The sequence below is a fragment of the Sander vitreus genome, chromosome 16 (genome assembly GCF_031162955.1).
Source record: "Sander vitreus isolate 19-12246 chromosome 16, sanVit1, whole genome shotgun sequence".
NCBI classification, from domain to species: Eukaryota; Metazoa; Chordata; class Actinopteri; order Perciformes; family Percidae; genus Sander; species Sander vitreus.
The window spans coordinates 25,887,424-25,905,978 of NC_135870.1; the positions used below are offsets into that span (position 1 = coordinate 25,887,424).

General features: G+C 41.3%; 1 protein-coding gene across 3 annotated transcripts in view; it reads right to left on the bottom strand.

Moving 5' to 3' along the window:
- The window catches only part of tcf4 (transcription factor 4), a 318,467-nt gene that overhangs the window by 233,875 nt on the left and 66,037 nt on the right, over window positions 1–18,555 (bottom strand). For all 3 annotated transcript variants that reach the window (XM_078271791.1, XM_078271789.1, XM_078271792.1), the window contains 2 exons: window positions 8,653–8,708; window positions 6,952–7,030 (listed from right to left, as the gene is read on the bottom strand). In XM_078271791.1, coding sequence (XP_078127917.1) covers window positions 6,952–7,030; window positions 8,653–8,708 — 135 coding nt within the window. The remainder of the gene's footprint in view (window positions 1–6,951; window positions 7,031–8,652; window positions 8,709–18,555) is intronic.

The following is an 18,555-nucleotide window of genomic DNA, read 5'->3' on the forward strand; positions in this document are numbered from 1 at the left end:
AAGATGGGCAACAAAAGAGAGAGTCAGATTCTAAGAACGAGACAACAAACTAAACAAAGACTGTGGATAGGGGAAATGAGGAGAGACAGACGGAGGACGAGACAGAAAGAGAGAGAGACAGATATGCATTTCTATATAAAGTGTCCAGATGTGACCTCCTCAGAGGGGGTCCAGCCTCGTGGCTCAACACTCATTAATAAGGTCACACGGAGGGGAGACAGACGGCTGACTCACTACATTTCCACAAAAACAACAAGAGCAGGAGGAGGAGGAGGAGGAGGAGGAGGAGGAGGAGGGAGCCAAGATCATCAGCAGTGTACCAGTTCTTGATATACTGTAGGATATTCAGATTCAGTGATGGAAGAAGTATTCAGATCCTTTACCAAGTGAAAGTACTAATACCACACTGTAAAAAATACTCTGTTACAAGTAAAAGTCCTGCATTGAAAATGTTACTCAGGTAAAATTATGTAAGTAGCATTAGGGAAATGTACTTAAAGTTGTAAAAGTAAAAGTACTCAATGCAGAAAAACCCTCACATTTTAGAAACTGGAAACGATCCAAACAGTTCTGTGTTACATGGTCTAATCATTTCAGCTGGACTTGTAGGCCGTTATATTGTTGGGTAGTTTTAGTTATAAAACATCTTTTATTATAAGCTGCATGTGTTTTGTGCGCAAACATTTTTTTTTGTAAAGTAACTAGTAACTAAAGCTGTCAGATTAATGTAGTGGAGTAAAAAGTACAATATCTCTCTCTGAAATGTAGCGGAGTAGAAGTAGAAAGTGGCATGAAAAGAAAAGACTTAAGTACCTCAAATTTGTACCTCATTAAGTACTTAACTTACTTAGTTACATTCCACTACTGAGTATGGCTGTGGTTTTACATTTGATAGAGCTAAGCTATACACCCCCCCCCTGCTTCCAGTCGTTGTGCTAGGCAAGGCTAAGTGATCATGGCGTTATGACAAATATTACAAACTACTTGTTGACGATCGTTTGGCTATAATGCCAAAACTGCGACAAGTGTGCAGCACACCAACTTTTCCTTTAGCATCCTCTGTGTTCTTTCACCTTTTTTTTGGGACAAATCAAGTTTTTAAATAACAGGATGAAAGCAGTAGAAGCTGGTAGAATGACGCTGCTGTGCATCAGAATCAGACTGAAGCCACATCAGATCGTTTATTTATAACAGAACAGAATGTGCTTACAAGCTGAAACCACTGAGCCTCTCATTTACTATGTAGGTGACAGTTACAGGGGCGGGGGGGGGGGGGGGGGCAGGGGGTTTAGGGTGGTGCACCTGCTCTGCAAAGCAACTACACACAGGTAGATATACACACACACACACACACTTATACTGTATAACCACATAAGCTAGAATCATGTAATACCTCAATATTTACACACAAACTGTAACACACAAGAACACACAAGTCAAAGAGCACACATGCACTCATTCACGCAAACAAAACACATAAGCACACACACACACACACACACACACACCCAGATATACATGTATCCTCATAGATATTCACATATAAGCATGAAAGCCAGCATATCACACACACACACACACACACACAGATACAAAGACGGACAAATTCAATACAAAGGCACACACGTTCACACGGGAACAAGTAAGCACACTTAGACAAAACTATGCACAAGCACACACACACACACACACACACACACACACACACACACACACACTGAATGCACAAACAAGTAGAGCTGCACAGATTAATCATTTAATCAATTAGTTGCCAACTATTAAATTAAAAACCACAACTATTTTACTGATCAATTCATTGGTTTAGGAATTTTTTTATGAAAAAAAGCAAAACATATTTTATTCCAGCTTCTTAAATTGTGAACATATTCTAGTTTCTTCACTCCTCTGTGATTTTAAACTCTGAGGCTCTTTGAGTTGTCGACAAAACAAGACACGACTATGAAAATGATCATTAGTTGAAGTCCTACAAACAACAAAAATAACACACACACACACACACACACTCAACTACATACATATGAACATTAAAGCAAGCATCACACACTCAGGTACAGACACAACAAATTACAAACACACATGTAGAAACGCATACAAGTAAAAGGGTAAATACACTCATTTACACGAAGACAAACACACACGCCCCTACATTTAACCACATAAAACCGCATTCATGAAGAAGCTTACATCACACACTCAGATACTGACACAGAAACCTGCCGACTTGCACAACACACACACACACACACATGCACAACCGCAAACCCAGAAAAACCCACACACAGAAGCTGTCTTCACAAATTCCCTCACAGACCCAATAATCATTAAAATGCAAACGTGCACATGAAGATGCACACAAAAACACATATTCAAGAATAAAACACAAGCATCCGCACAACACACAACTGCACATGCAATTGTAGAAACATATGTATGTAAGTGCAAGTCCACATTTACAAACATTTACGCATAAAACACACACACATTTTCTGATTACTGTGTGTGTGCGCTTGTGTGTGTTGGTGTGTGTGTGTGTGTGTGTGTGTGTGTGTGTGTGTGTGTGTGAGTGACGGTAGATTAATCTAGCGGGGTCGCTGAGATGACACTAATCCCTTCGCTGATTATCTAGAGCATAACATCACTCTAATCTGATGGTGGTGGTGGTGGTGGTGGGGGGGGGGTAAAGAAAGACAGACAAGGTTAGAGAGGGGGAGAGCGGGAAAGAGAGAGAGAGAGAGAGGCTGCGTTCACACTCTACATGTTCAGGTCGGGTTCATTTAACTCTGCAGTGTTTCTTTCTTCTTTTACTTTGAGTTCATCTAAGGGGAGAAATATGATGAATACCAAGTCTCAAAGCTGGGACTAACCTGAACTAACTGCTCCCCCTCAGATGTGACGTCAGCTCACGTTGTCTGGGTCTGCTTTGATTTTGATGAACCATTACCAGAACTTTGCAATAAACACTTGTGAGTCACTTTCATCCTGGTAACTACTTAATCAAATACACTCATGACGCACCAACTCTGGGACTATTGCATTACGATGCTGATCGAAGCTTCTCATTCTGAGACGTGTGTGCGCTGTTGTGATGCTAACATCCTTGGGCTTAAATGTAAAAGAGGACAAAGACGAAGATGATTTATGGACCTGGAATTATGGGATACATGACTTACAAATGTTTCTAAGCCCATAGCCCTTAACCATATTATTAATCACTACGGCTGGGTTGAAATAATCAACTCTCCAATGAACTTGTTTGAGTGATCGGATATCGATTACCGTATTTTCCGGACTATAAGTCGCACTTTTTTTCATACTTTGGCTGGTCCAGCGACTTATAGTCAGGTGCGACTTATATATCAAAATATATATAATTTAACATGTTGTTAAATGTTATTTCATGCTGAAAACATTACCGTCTACAGCCGCGAGAGGCGCTCTAGGCTTGTGACGACTATATGCTGCTCCTAAAGACAACTGAGAAAGAAAAGAAACTGCAGGCGACTGCAGGTAGTAAAACACGCAGCCGAAAACGGTAATCGAGCAGCAGAACGAGAGTTTGGAGTGAGTGAGAAACTTGTGAGGGACTGGCGAAAAGGTTAGTCTTACTGCAATGAAGAAAACAAAGAAAGCTAGTCGCGTGCTGAAATCCAGATGGCCAGAGCTGGAGGAACGAGTCCACAGATGGGTGCTTGAACAACATGCTGCTGGGAGAGGCTCGTCAACAGTGCTGTTACGTTAACATACCGGACACCTACCGTATTCAGCCCCTTGTTCTGTGTGCTATTGTGTAGTTTAATAACTTGCCTTTCCAGATTAAATGTCTGTTCTTGGTCTTGGAAATAAATGTGACTTATAGTCCAGTGCGACTTACGGTAAAATACCGTAATAAAATCGAAAATAAAAAGTTTTTTCGGGGGTGAATTCTTTATGTTTGTTTCTGTTTTACTGAAGACAATGTCTCAAGAATGAGTCATTAACAGAAGTCATTGTTTGGCAAATGTTTGTTGGACATGTTGACGTGTGATAGGGTTAGCGTTGTCAAGTCTGTGCATCAAGTAAAGACTTGATGAATATTCTCTCCTCACCCATTTGTCTGGTCAACATTTGTGGCAAGAAGTAAGGCAGGTGTCGCACTTTGCCGCTTAAAAACACACCATCAATGATAGCAATGAAAGCTCTGTGGTTTCAGTATTGATGCTAAAATGCTACATTTTCCACCGGGCCATGCAAAAAAGAGAGAAAAAGCCAACAGCAATAAAAGATTGAAAAAATAAAATCTGGTTTATAAAAAATCGGAACAGTCACAGGTAGAACGTGAAGAGGGTGTGTGTGTGTGTGTGTGTGAGTGTGTGTGTGTGTGTGTGAGAGTGTGGAAGGGGGGGGTTCCATATCCCTGGCTGTCTCTGTCTCTTAGTGTTATCATTATCAAAGTAAATTGTGGCTCCCTGTGTGCCGGATGAAGAATACAATATTTCCATTTCTGACTCTGCGACGCCTCTCTGCCTCTGCAGCTACATACCATGATCACAACACTGTCACAACACATCACACACACAATGGATCATTCTAGCAAAGGCCCATAATTCGTAGGTTTTGCAGTTATTTTGTTTTATTTTATATATATATATACACACACACAATATAGTCTTATTATTCGCATTAACAACTAACTGGTGAAACACAAGAATTAGCTCAATATGATAGTAAAACAATGTTTTATACCTTTCTGTTTTATTCTGGTTTGCTTTTTTTCAGCTTATTTAAGTAACAAATGATACTTTCAGAATCTCAATTGCACAAATTAAAACTTTTTCAAATATACAACCAAATATTTTTGGACTGGGGCTGTTTTTGTAGTTCAGTCTAGAACCCTTAGTTCCAATAAAGGGAAACCTGATACAGCATGACATGATATTTAAAAAAAAAAAAAACAGTGTGCTTCCAACTTTGCGGCGACAGTTTAGGAAAAACAAAAGCCGGAGGTTGCTTTACCATTTCAATGCGAGTCCTGACGTCAAAGCCCATCCGACACCTTTCGGGATGAACTGGCACGCTGACTGTGAGCCAGACATCATCGGCCAACATCAGCGGGCCACCTCACTAATGAAGCTCAGCGTAAGTTCATTCAGGAAGACTACTATGCGTCACATTAGGTAGCTACATTGTCATCAGCTGAATGTGGGCGTGTTACTCTTTCAGTTAAAGCAACCAGATTTGGCCAAAATCTCCGTGCGCTATCGCGTCGTTGCATTCCAACTTTAAACCTTCTACTCTTTGCTGCTGTCAGTTGTCATTTCTGGCAAAAATCGATGTGACCCTCCTCCACCCCGTTCACCTCCGGTTCTCATCATTTCCAGCACCCAGGGATCCTCCATCAGAAGCCCCGCTTCACGTCACATCCATTCAGATGTACAGGCTTCCTTTATCCCTTCATCACCTTAGTCTATATCCATGACGTTCCACTTCCGGGATTGCTCTCATTCTGATGAAAATTCCACCGGATGTCAGTCTTTTCATTGTTTGATGATTTCTGAGGACTATGGTTAACTGCTCCTCAGATCTCTGCAGGGTAAATCCAGACAGCTAGCTAGACTATCTGTCCAATCGGAGTATTTTTTTTTTGCACGACTAAAACAACCTTTGAACGTACAAATCTTTCACCAACACAAGTTCCTCCCAGAGGCTGTTTTGCAGCGGCACCGTGGCTCCGCTTGGCACTCAGCACCGCCCATGACGATTGTGATTTGTTTAAAGAAATGCCAATGAACCAGAGCACGTTTTTCTCCCATCCCAGAATGGTGTGTGGACTAGCAAGACCCTCCTTCGCGGCGCTGTGGAGGAAGGTCTGGCAAAGCGAGATTATATCACCTCCACCAGTGTCCAGACCATCGGGTGGATATTCCTATATATCCATAGCCTCTATACCCCTTTAAAATGTTCCATTGCGATGGAGTCTAATTGCTGTGGACCCTAACATATCAACCCATTATGCACCATGTTCATTAAACTTATTTTCACTCTTATATGAAGTCTCTCCTGATATAAATGATGACAACTCCTTGTAGCCAGGTTCTTAAATCTGGTGGAAAGCCTTCCCTGAAGAGGGAAGGGTTTAGCAGCACATTAATGCCCATGGTTATGAAACGACATGTTCAACAATCACATATAGCTGTTAAGGTGTCCCACAAATCTTTCTTTAGGTGTCCATAGTCCCATTGCTAGGATGTGTTTCCTTTATAAACACACATCTGAAATACCACACAACCCCAAAACATGTGTAAACACTCTTGTGTTAACTCTTTGTGGCTTTCGCATGAAAGTCTTAACATCTAATGTTTTACAAGAGAAAGGGTGATTAAAAACCAATAAATGAGAGAGAGAGAGAGCGGGAGACAGAAAGAGGGCAGGTAGAGTCACATCGCTGAGAGCTGACATCTTCCATATTTGATGCATCCAGTCAAAGGTAATTAAGCTGTGTGTGTGTGTGTGTGTGTGTGTGTGTGTGTGTGTGTGTGTGTGTGTGTGTGAGAGAGAGAAAGAGAGGCAGATTATCTGTGTCAGTGGCCATTTGCTCACAACTGGCGCCACATCGGAGAGAGCCAGAGGCAGAGAGCATCATGGGTAAATGAGCACACACTGCCTCAAGTTTTTTTTCAAACAGCGGGCCGAGGGAAGGAGAGAAATTGCATGCCAGATGACCTGTCTCCTCCTGTGTACGATAGTGTTTCACTAATTCTGTGCGTACGCGCGCGCACACACACACACACACACACGCGCGCGCGCACACACACGCGCGCAAACACACGCGCGCACACACACCGTCAGATCGAAACCCAACAAAGCAGCGAATGCAAAGTTGATGGAAAAAGAGCGTTGTAATATAATACAACACACACACACAGACACACACACACTCAGTCTGTGGTGTACCTGTTAGCCTGCTGGAGTTGGCATACGAAGGTGAGAGGCTGTCGTGTGACGCCATGTACTGAGACCCATCTGCATAACTCTGGAAAGAGATAAACAACAATGAGAAATGTAACGATGCATCGTGAATTGGTTATAAACCAATATAAATGTGTAAAGATTACAACCAGTTGAGATATATAAAAAAAGAATTGTGATGCAATTTTTAAACGGCCTAGGGCGTGATCTAGTTTAATCTAGATTTTTTTTCTACTTAGTTATTTTGATGTGATATTTGTTTTAATCTGATTCAATCTTATTATTAACTTTTTATTTAGTTTTAGATTTTTAAGATGAAATACAACTTCAATTGCACTTTTGATAAGAGGACACATCTGTTGTTTTGTTCATGTTGTATAAAAAAAAATATGTGTCTGGTCATTTGTCTGCACCTGATTTTCTTAAACAACTGTGATAAAATCGTGAGAAAATCGTATCGTGAACTTAAATCGTGAATTGTATTGAATTGTGAGTTGAGTGTGTCGTTACATCCCTCACAATTATTACATGTCTTTATTATATTCATTCCTATTTGCAGCAAAAGCCGTTATGGTAGTAAACAATTCAACAGGAGACAGACGGCAACAGTATATCACTAGTAGTACTATCTGTAGTCATAATAGTACTAGCAGTAGTAGTCATAATACAGCTGCACAGATCACACTCACAGTTTGACATTTTGGGAAATATCCTTATTTGCTTAGTTGCCAATAGATGAGAATATTGACACCGCCCTCATTTCTGTACGCTACATATGAAGCTACAGCCAGCAGGCAGTCAGCTTAGCTTAGCATATATACTGGAGGGGAGACAGCTAGCTTCCAATTAGAGTTGGGTATTGTTGGGTTTGTTTCCGATACAAGTGCTAAAACGATACTTTTAAAACAGTGGCGGTGCCTAAACGGTGCCTGAACCGTGTGCAATTGAATGCACCATGAGTTTACGAGATGCAATTAAATGCCCCATTAGGTCCCCGTCAGTTTTTTTTTTGATCTCCGACATTGGCAGTGGTCATGGTGTGTCAAAAAATGCAGCCAGTCTACTCTGTTGTACGTCCTGGTGTTGGAATTTTTTACAACTGCTTTAGGCATTTTAGCCGTGTATAAGCCAGCTTCTAGCTAATGGTAGGCTAACGTTACCTGCTGCCAAGTGTAATGTTAACTAGCCTCACATGCCGCGATGCTTCTGTTGCCTGTGACATCCGTTGCGGAGCACCAGAGAGCAGCGCAGGGATTTAAGTGGCACCGAAATAAGGCACCGAAATCTGCGGTGCCATGCGGTGCGGTAGACATCGGTTGTATAGGAACAACCGGTTTTAGTAGTGACGGCCAAATGACGCTTCATGAAGTTTAATGATAAGCCCACTAGACGGCGCTCTTGGTTTAAAGATAAAGGCTCAAGGTATGGCAATTCAGTGTGCTTTCAACCCTTTGTTGAACAGAGAGCGCCATCTAGTGTAAATGCATCCATCTCTGCAACTCCAAAGTCTCCTCATAAGTCTAAGTAACAGAACATGAATTATGGTAGTGATAGTCCCAGCAGGCAGTAGAAGTTCTAATGGCAGGCAATAATAGTAATATTAAAAGTGCCATCATCAATTTATATATTTGTATATATATTAGCATTTAAAAACGTATCAATAGTAGTACTGTTGTTGGTAGTTACCTTGGAAGAACGACTTCCACTTGCCCATGAACCTGCACTTGTTCTCTCCTCCATATCTGTAAAAAGAGAAAAATAGAGATTTAGATGACAGGAAACGCAACATTGCAGTAGAGTTTAGGAAACCATAGAGTGGATCATCTAGCATGATCTTTTCAAAATACATTTTGGGGAAAATAAGTGGCCTAGAAATCCAATATTTCATTTAATGCTTTAAGTTTATACTTTATAAATGAATCAAATTGCAGACAACAAATCAGGATGGACAGAAAAATACTGTCAACACCAGGAAACAAGCAGGAAAAAAGTAAAGGAAGTAAAAAGAAAAGAAAATTCAAATTAGTTTAACAGAATGAAAAAGCAGCTGGAGCTGCAGCATCTGCAGCTTGACCCCGGATAAGCGGATGAAGATGGGATAAAAATGAGACAATACAAAAGTCACAGTTGCATTGTTCTTGCCGTTTCAAACCACAGTTGTGTTGTATTTATGACTTAAAATGTACACAGGGGCTGCTATCGTGAATATACTAGTCCTCAGATGCACATTCAAATCACTCAGATAATCATGTGAGTGATCACATCCCTTTCATCACTTAATAATACATATAATATTACTGTAAGGTGTCTATATTCAACTACTGGAGCGTAAATCATTCTCTCTGTCCATGCTCCATGTCATTAAACATTATTGATTATGATTGCAGAGCCTTTAATGTGTCTTTGTGAAATGTAATGGTCCTTTAAGCCTCCTGCAGACCAATAATCCACTCTGTCATTCCATTGCATCCACGATGTTATATCTGTCAAAGGTCAGCCCGCTGACTGAGAATCACAGCTGACCTGATCACCAATCACCAATGTTATTACAATACATCCTGAGGGAAAAAATGTCTAGTTCTTGAGATAAGACAGCTCGATTATAGAAAAAGAAATCATAATCCCAATTATTTTGGTCAATATTGAAATCCTGATTATTTAACACAATTACTCATTGGTGCAGACACCACCGTGTAGCAACTATTGCAGATGATTTGTTTCTGTTCCCAGACAACGGAGTTTGCTCACCAAACGCTGCTACTCTCCCACTGCCATCTTCACTCGCACTGATTTTATTAATGCCACCAGATACCACAAACACGACCTCGCTGACTATCGGATGAGAGAGTTTAGCCTTCGGGAGGGGCGAAAGTGCACATGTCATTCAAAACCTTCTCGATTACAGTGTTTTTGTGATTGTTAGGAGCCCAAATCGCGATCAAATCTGGATTAATTGCACAGCCCTATCTTGAGATATTTGACTAAAGACCATACATGTCAACCTCATGGTGGACAAGTCAGGGGATCACCAAAGCCAGTATGGCTTCATCCCCTGGGGACCATGAATGTGTTTATACAATTGCACGGCAATCCATCCAGTAGTTGTTACGATATATCAGTCTGGACCAAAGTGGTGGATCGACTGACAAGATTGGTTATATATATATATATATATATACATGCTATAGCTCTATAAACACAAAAATCTAGTTTACTGCTGTCTTACGAAGAGGGTAAAGATGTGGAAGTAAAAAATAAAAAAAGTTTGACTTTGACCCAGGAGACAGCGATTCACATCCTCCTACATCTCCTTCCAACAACGGCCACCAGATTTTTCTAACCAGAACCAAGTAGTTGCAGTTGTCTAAACTAAACCAAACCTTAACCATAGTGGTGGCCAATCCAACATGTCATATTAATCATTTTTCTAACAACCATATCACACTGACAAAAAACTAAATGTGTTGTTCAAATATGAGGACTTGTTGGACGTACAGAGGCACTGACAACTGACATCACCAGAAAGAGAGTGGAAGGGATGTTTTTGTACATAACAGGTAGAGCAGTTCATCCAGGTCGAGATACGTGCAACTGTAACGCTGCTCTCGCTTACAGTTCTCACATACACACACACACACACACACACACACACACCCACACACACACACACGGTCACAGTCGTCTCATCAATTGTAGTGCACAAATCTCTCCTCAATAGGCTCTCCATTGTGTCAGTGTGTGTATAGTGAGCAGCTTACATTCATTGTCGAGTCATTTGGAATGTCAGCTTATCTGTGTGTGTGTGTGTGTGTGTGTGTGTGTGTGTGTGTGTGTGTGTGTGTGTGTGTGTGTGTGTGTGTGTGTGTGTGTGTGTGTGTAAGCACAATAGAAATAAACAGGTTCAGTTACAAAAAGCCATCTGGAGTCAAACCAAAAGTCACTACCTCAACAAAAGTACCCTTTGGGCTACATATTTGTGGAATAGAATAGGATTTGTGCAGATTTAGTGAAAATTACGCAAAAACACACTTGGTAAATTGGATTTAGGGAACATACACTTGATCAGTAGTAACACGTATGCCACAGTCATTTGGATTGAAGGAATGGGTATTCAATGACCGGGTGGATTTTTCAAAACAAACAACTGACAAACACCTGGGTTCAGGGAACATACACTTGTGCAACACAATCGACAACTAATTCAAATTTAAGGAGCACACATTAATTGGGAAAATGAATACAGGGATTAAACGCTTAATCAATTGGATTTAGACAACCAGATGAATTTAAGGTAGATGGAATTCATGTGATACACACTTGATCAGTTGGCTTTAGGGAACGTACACTTTGGAATTCGATTTAAGGAATAGTCAATCATTTAGATGTAAGAAACAGACGTGATAGGCTGGATTTAGGAAACACACCCTTGAATAGTAAGATTTAGGAAACACACACTTGATCAACTGAAGTTAGGGAACACGTTATGGTAGGTTGAATTTATAGGGGAGACTCGGGAACTAGATGGATTCAGAGATGATATTAGGATCGTCAGGGGTTTAAGGAACGCAGACTTGTTCAACTTTCGGCAAGACACACTGGATCAGTTTGATTCAGAGAACACCCCGTGGATCAGTTGGGTTTAGGGAACACACCCCTGATGGATTTAGGGAACAAATATCATGATTGGCAGAATAACAATATCTAGGGTTTCTAAAATAAAATGCAGATTGAAGTAAGCTTTGGTATTGCAAGAAGAAGGAAAAAGTTATAACCAGACATCAGTGTGCAACCTGTCAAGCTGATCAATATTTTCAAAAAGTAGAATATTTAAATGGTTATTGTGACAGTTTTGTATTTTAAGATCCTCCACTGATGTTCAAACACGTGTTTTTGTCCAGCGAATATGGTCCGTTTGTAAATGGGAGAGGAGAAAAAAAAAGGGGGGAAATAAATTAAAGAACGCATCCTTCAGTATTGAAAAGTAAGAGGAGGTGAGATTGGAAGAGAGGGAGGAGAGGAAGAGGAGGAGAGAGAAATACAACTTGGTGTGTAGGAGTTCAAAGACGTGGAGGAGGAGGAGAGAAGGAGGAGAGAAGGAGGCGTCCATATGTCCTGCACCTGATAAGGCCTCCGATTGAGTGCTATAAATTACACCAGAGAGAGAATTTACACACAAGTAGGAAAACACACTCTTAGAAGCACACATACGGCCCTCTCTCTCTCTCTCTCTCTCTCTCTCTCTCTCTCTCTCTTACACACACACACACACACACAGTGCAGGTCATCTATCATCAGTTAATGAACTTAGACTGACAGACAGCTCCATGTCTCTCACACTGATCCTATTAAGACCTGCTTGACACAAAACAGACTCCTATTAATACAGTTACCCTCTGTGTGTGTGTGTGTGTGTGTGTGTGTGTGTGTGTGTGTGTGTGTGTGTGATCACTGAGGACAAAAACAGGGCTGTACCCGGGTATGACCATTGAGCCGCTCTTTGTATTATTTAAAATGATAACCCTAACCTTAACTAAGTAGTTTTGGTGCCTTAACCTAACCGAGTAGGTTTTGTGCCTAAACATAACCAAACTGCGACTGTTTCACAGTGTTAACGTGTTCAAAACCGTGACGTTACGTTTAGATATGAGGATGGAAAACTCTCCTGTGAGTTGTATTTCCTGCCACTGCTAGCGGCGCTAATTTATGAAACGCTCCTATGGGTCTTTAGCCTGGCTCCGCCCTCCTACGTACTTCTGCTCAATTTTCATTTTCCTTCAGTACTCCGTCTGGGTTTGCGGTATATTGCGGGTTTTCTCCGGCCAATTTTTTACCGGTCCAATCAGCGAACAGAGGGAGTGGCTGAAAATGATGACGTTGAGGTCGTGCGCTAGTTTGAGTTGTAGTTCCGTAATGGCGGCAGAGAAAGATGCGAGCGAAGCCATTCGGTCCGTTGTGGCAACGCTGCCGAATATCCAGAAGTTAAAGCCCGAGCAAGAACAATCTTTGCTGAGTTTTGTTGGTGGCCATGATGTTGTGGCCCTCCTCCCCACGGGGTTCGGGAAAAGTTACATTTTCCAGCTCGCTCCGTTAGTGGTGAAGGAGTTAGCTAAGGCTAATGCTAGCGATGCTAAGCCGACGTCACGACCAAACGTTATCGGTTGGTTATGGCAGATCCAGCGTGGCTTCAACAGAGTACTCGCCTTCAAGGAAGTTAACACTTATCCATGAAGAGTGGCTAGACTCTCTGTACAAATGAAATGTACGAGAGGACCAGACTAATGGGTCTTGTTAGAGGGTAGGAATAAACAACCTATATCGCCGTATGGTTTGGAGGACTTGTTTAAATAGAAATAATTGATTAGGAGTATAGTCCAGACCACAACTGGCCATCATCTGTTAAAAAAATAACGACCAACAGGTAGAAACAGAATTACAATACAGGTGTCACTGCCAAAATAATGCCAACATTTTCCCTTTCTGATGTAGCAGGGACAATCCCCGCATTCACCAGCTGACACAAATGGGTGTTACTGTGGTTACCACATGATATCGAACAATATTATAGATCGCTTAAAGAGATCACTTCCTTCATAGTTTCCATTAACAGCAGATAAACCCAATAATAGTCCCGGTCACAGGGACCAATAACAGAGATAGTATTTTCTTTTAAGGGAGATCTTTTATTATACTTTTGATATGTGTTTTAATCCTGTATTCTTTTAATTATGATACATTAAGTTTGTTTTAAAAAATCTAATCTGTCTGCATGTTGTTTGGGACGGCAAAACTCCCCAGTAGAGAAATATATTGAACTCTTTTTGAAAGTCACACACCAACCCCTTGACAATGTCATAAGACTTTACAGCAAATGAGTCTTTTCTCTCAACACCAAAACAGTTCTCTTTAGGATCCCAGCAAACCCCCAACCAAAGAATAAACAGTCTCACAGTCCCCACTGGATAACGAAAACTAAACTTAGTGACGCCTCTCGCGCCTAAAAGTCAATCTTTGATTTTCATCTTGTGTTTAACTCAGATGTCGGCTCCAGGGAATAACAGCCTGTAAGCATGAAAAATGGACGACTAAGAAAGACAGATTTTTGAACTTGTTGCCTAGGACTGGCAAGCTACGAGACACTCTCTGGACAGATACTAGTGAGTGGCCGCAAGCCATCTTGGTTTGAAAGTGTCGGCATCCAGGCGGTCTGGCGGTGCGTCTGTGGCGCATGGCATGTGTGATTAAAGGCGGCGATCACTACAAGCTCATGTAAATGATCGAAGTAAGACAATCGGGGTGAATGCCGATCCCCGATCAGTTAAAAAAGCTGCGATAGCTATCAGGGTCTACCATAATCAATGATCACATTTGTATTTGTCCCCGAGTGTGAAATGTATCAATGATAATGTTGTGACAAAGAAGCAAAAGGGTGAGATTTGTATTTATTTTTCTATAGTTACACCCCGAACTATAGAAAACGGGCGTTTATTTAGAAAAATAAAATTAGAAATACAATTTTTGCAAAGAACTTTAGAAAATGGGATTTTATTTTGAAGGCAAAGAAAACAAGGGGCGTGTCGTGAGCGGCCACCATGGGCCTGCAGAAAACTGGCTTTTATTTTGAAGGCAAAGAAAACAAGGGGCGTGGTGTGAGTGGGCACCATGGGCGGCTACAGGGCGTAGCGTGAGCGGCCACCATGGGCATTGCGTGAGCGGCTACTGGGCGTGGCGAGAGCGGCTACAGGCCGCAGCTGGACCTTATTGGTTGCAGCTGTCGTGAGGTCAGGGGCTGGCTCTGCTCTGCGCTTTCCTGGTGTTTCCACCACGGGACGCCGTTGTACGTCACTCTGACCGTCAATACTCGCGGTGACCGGTGTCTGATTTTATTCACGTGTGTAGCACGTGTGTAGCGTTTGTGTTGTAAAGGCGGTTTAATAAGAAGTGGACACACTGGGTTATAATACCTCAGATATGCTGTAGCCTACCTCATAGATATAGCAGGTAAAGTTAACTGGATACACAAGTGATGAGCTTCTCTTCGCTAACCACAACATGATGACAAAAACCCTTCTCTGTGTTTTTGTGAAGGTAATCACTGAAAATGTGCTTTAACGGTTAGAGAGATTGCATTACCTGCAACAGACATTCACCATGAAAATAGTTTTTTCATTCAACAAAAATGTTGTGCGTATTATAGGGGAATAAGAAAGCATGTTGACAACCTGTACGAACAGACACGCACACACTAGTGTTGATGATGGTAATAAATGGTCTCTGATTGACAGAAATGAGGACGGTGGTCATGCTGCGAGAACATCAAGCGTGTGTGTGTGTGTGTGTGTGTGTGTGTGTGTGTGTGGAAAGTTTAATATGTGTGTGTGTGTGTGTGTGTGTGTGTTTTTTGCTTGCACCTGTGCGAGCTCTATAGCCCCACTGTTCTCATCTGGTCCCCAACCAAACTCTATAATTAACTGTCGGCCTTGCCCATCCCCCAACACGCGTGCACACACGCACGCACGCACACACACACACACACACACACACACACACACACACACACACACACAGACGTCAAACAGCGTGTGGTGATCAGACTGTCATCAGATCTGTTTAGGTATTTGTTTTATGTCTGCTCATGGCCCTGATAATTAAGAATTAAAAACATAAATGTTTTTGTTCTTTAACTGAAAAATAACATCAGAAGTCGACATATGGGCCACAGCTATAAACAAAGATTCAATGAAACGCAATAGATAAATCACAATAATTGTCAAAAACTAAAAAAAGAGTTCAGTGTCAATGGTAATATGAAAGCATTTTGTTTTCACAAAAAATGAAAACAAGACTTTCTAACTTTCATATTCACTGGAGATACCCTGAAGCCTCCTTTTCACATTTCAGACACATCCCTCACGGAAGCCACTGCAGCCATAATGAGCTAACAGCCTTGAAGACAACATTTATCAGAAATGACTTGACTGCACCTCCAAACACAAATTCAACCAAACTGTCAGGTAGCTATTGTTGCTGCTGTAAAGTGATGTGTAGTTTCCTGTTTGGTTTGGAACAAGTGGACGCCAGCACGGCTAAATGTTGACATTAATTGTTTGGAGCTGCAGTTTCTCTAAGGCCTCCTGCACACTGGCTGCGTGGCGTGAGCGTGGCGCTTCTGTTGCGTGTCAGTTGCGGCTGCATGGCATTTTCTATGTCTTTGCACACCAGAAACGTGTCTGTACACATGTAGCCTATGGTTCCCATTTCCCCTGCACTCAAGCAGTAGTATACTTCATGTTAAACATAAATAGGCCTATATACTGATTTGATTACAGCAAAGACAACGTCGGCAGCATTGACGGCAAAATAGACTACAGAATATTTCGTTCTGTATTGACAGGTGCAATATTTGAAAATTGATAATAATTTTTTTTATTACATTTATATCTGCATTTATGCATTTAACCTTTCAAACAACATGTCATTTATTAATATGTATTCGTGTCAAAATGACATATAAACATCTGTTTGTATTCTATTTTGCCTGGAAAGGCTTCCAACACACTTGCGTGTTGCATGAAAAATAGGCGTCGGTTCTATTTCCAGCATGCACGCGTTTTTGGTGTGGCTCAAGCCGTGCCTGAGACGTGCGTGTCACGCAGGCAGTGTTTAAGCTCTAACCTGTAAACATGGGAGCCGAAATAAAAACGGACACACCATGCAGCTGACACGTTCACGCCACGTAGACCGTGTGCAGGAGGCCTAATGCTGCTCTGAGAAAACTCTGTACTGAAGAGTTTCATTTTCTCCACAGGGAGTTTGACTATTTCATAGCTGTTATAATGTGTTTAGAGCCACAACTAACAATGACATTTTCATTATGATTAATGGGATTAAAGTCCACAGGTGTCAATCTTAAGGCCCGCGGGCCAAATCTGGCCCCTCACAAATTTGGACCCGGGCCGCATATCAATTTAGGCACCAAACCAAAAAGACAGGAAACAGGTTTTTAAACTGCAATTACATGACACTCAAAGCAGAATTTGGCAGATTTCCGACTTTGTTGTTGTGGGTCAGCTGTGTAGTAGCATTGACATATATAAAATGGACCGACAGATGCCGTTGCTCTGGACGGAGACCAGTGAAGGATATTAGAAGCACTTTTCCGGTGATGGCTGAGCGTTACTGCGCAGTCTCCAACTGAGAGAGACGACGTAAATGTGACGTGAGCAACGTGTCTGACAGTTGGAAGTCTTCTGGTAGCTGTGCCAAGAGAAATCTCAATCATTCCCAATCTTGCAGAGACGGAGAGCGTAGGTATATGTAAGGAGATAACATAGGCACAGGCTAATTAGTGCTAACTAAAATGCTAGTTAACATTAGTAATTAGACTTAAACAGCTAATGTAAGTCCAAACTGCCTGCAAGCTTCTCCTGTACTGTACGGTAATTCCTCTACTATGTGACAGTAAGTTGTGTGGTTATGACACAATCGTTAGCCTATTTTTTACATTTACAAAAACGTCTACTACGGAGCCAAAATGTGAGATACAAGGTAATGGAGCCTTTTATACATTGTCGTGTTTCTTTAGAAATAAACAATGGACAAATAGAGTCTTTAAACGCTTCAGATGTAAAGTTATTCGCTGTCAAAGTGGCGCCAAAATCAATGGCAGTCAATGGAATGCTAAAGGGAGGTGATGGCTTGTTAGCATCAAAATGGCGCCATAGGAGCTACGCGTTCCAAGGAGAAGCTTACCCCCTTGTGTAGTAGCCTACTTTAAAAAAAAATTTAATCATTGTTTGGCTTGATTTGCTAAACTCTATGACGGCTAAGGAACTTTTTCGCTGACTTTTGTAGGGCTTTATGTCGACCAAACTGTAAGTGAAAAGGCCAAATGGGGCATGCAATAACACAGTCAAAGATTAGTTACTTTTTGTTAAACAAAAGCATGTCAATAAATGACATGTCTGGCCCTTGATGCCATTCTCATTTTGCAGTGTGGCCCTTGGTGAAATTAATTTTGAAACCCCGGAAATGTCATAAATAATTGTAAAAAAAAAGAAAGAAAGTACAACACAGTTTCCCAGAGATGTCGGCAATTGCTTGTTTTGCAGTAAGAGAAAGCAGGAAATCATCACATTTTGACTGAAAAGAAGACAGAATCTCTTAATCAATTATTAACATAGCTGCCCGTTAATTTACTTACAATCGACTAATCAATTAATGGACAAATGGTCTCAGCTTTAATTGTGTTAATGTGTCACTCCCAGCTATTCTTATAACTTCATTATGACCGACACATTTATACCTTTCAGTGCTCAAACTGCAACGGACTCTTCAACTCCTTTCAGCACTTGACTCTTTCAGTAATGCTTCAATTCCTTCCAGTAATTCAGTTTAACAGCCACTTTAACTTCTTTCAGTGGTTCAGCTTGAGGCTCAACTTAATTTCCTTTAAAGGTCCTATGACATCCTGCTTTCTGGATGCTTTTATATATGCCTTAGTGGTCCCCTAATACTGTATCTGAAGTCTCTTTTATATAGGCCTCAGTGGTCCCCTAATACTGTATCTGAAGTATCTTTTATATAGACCTT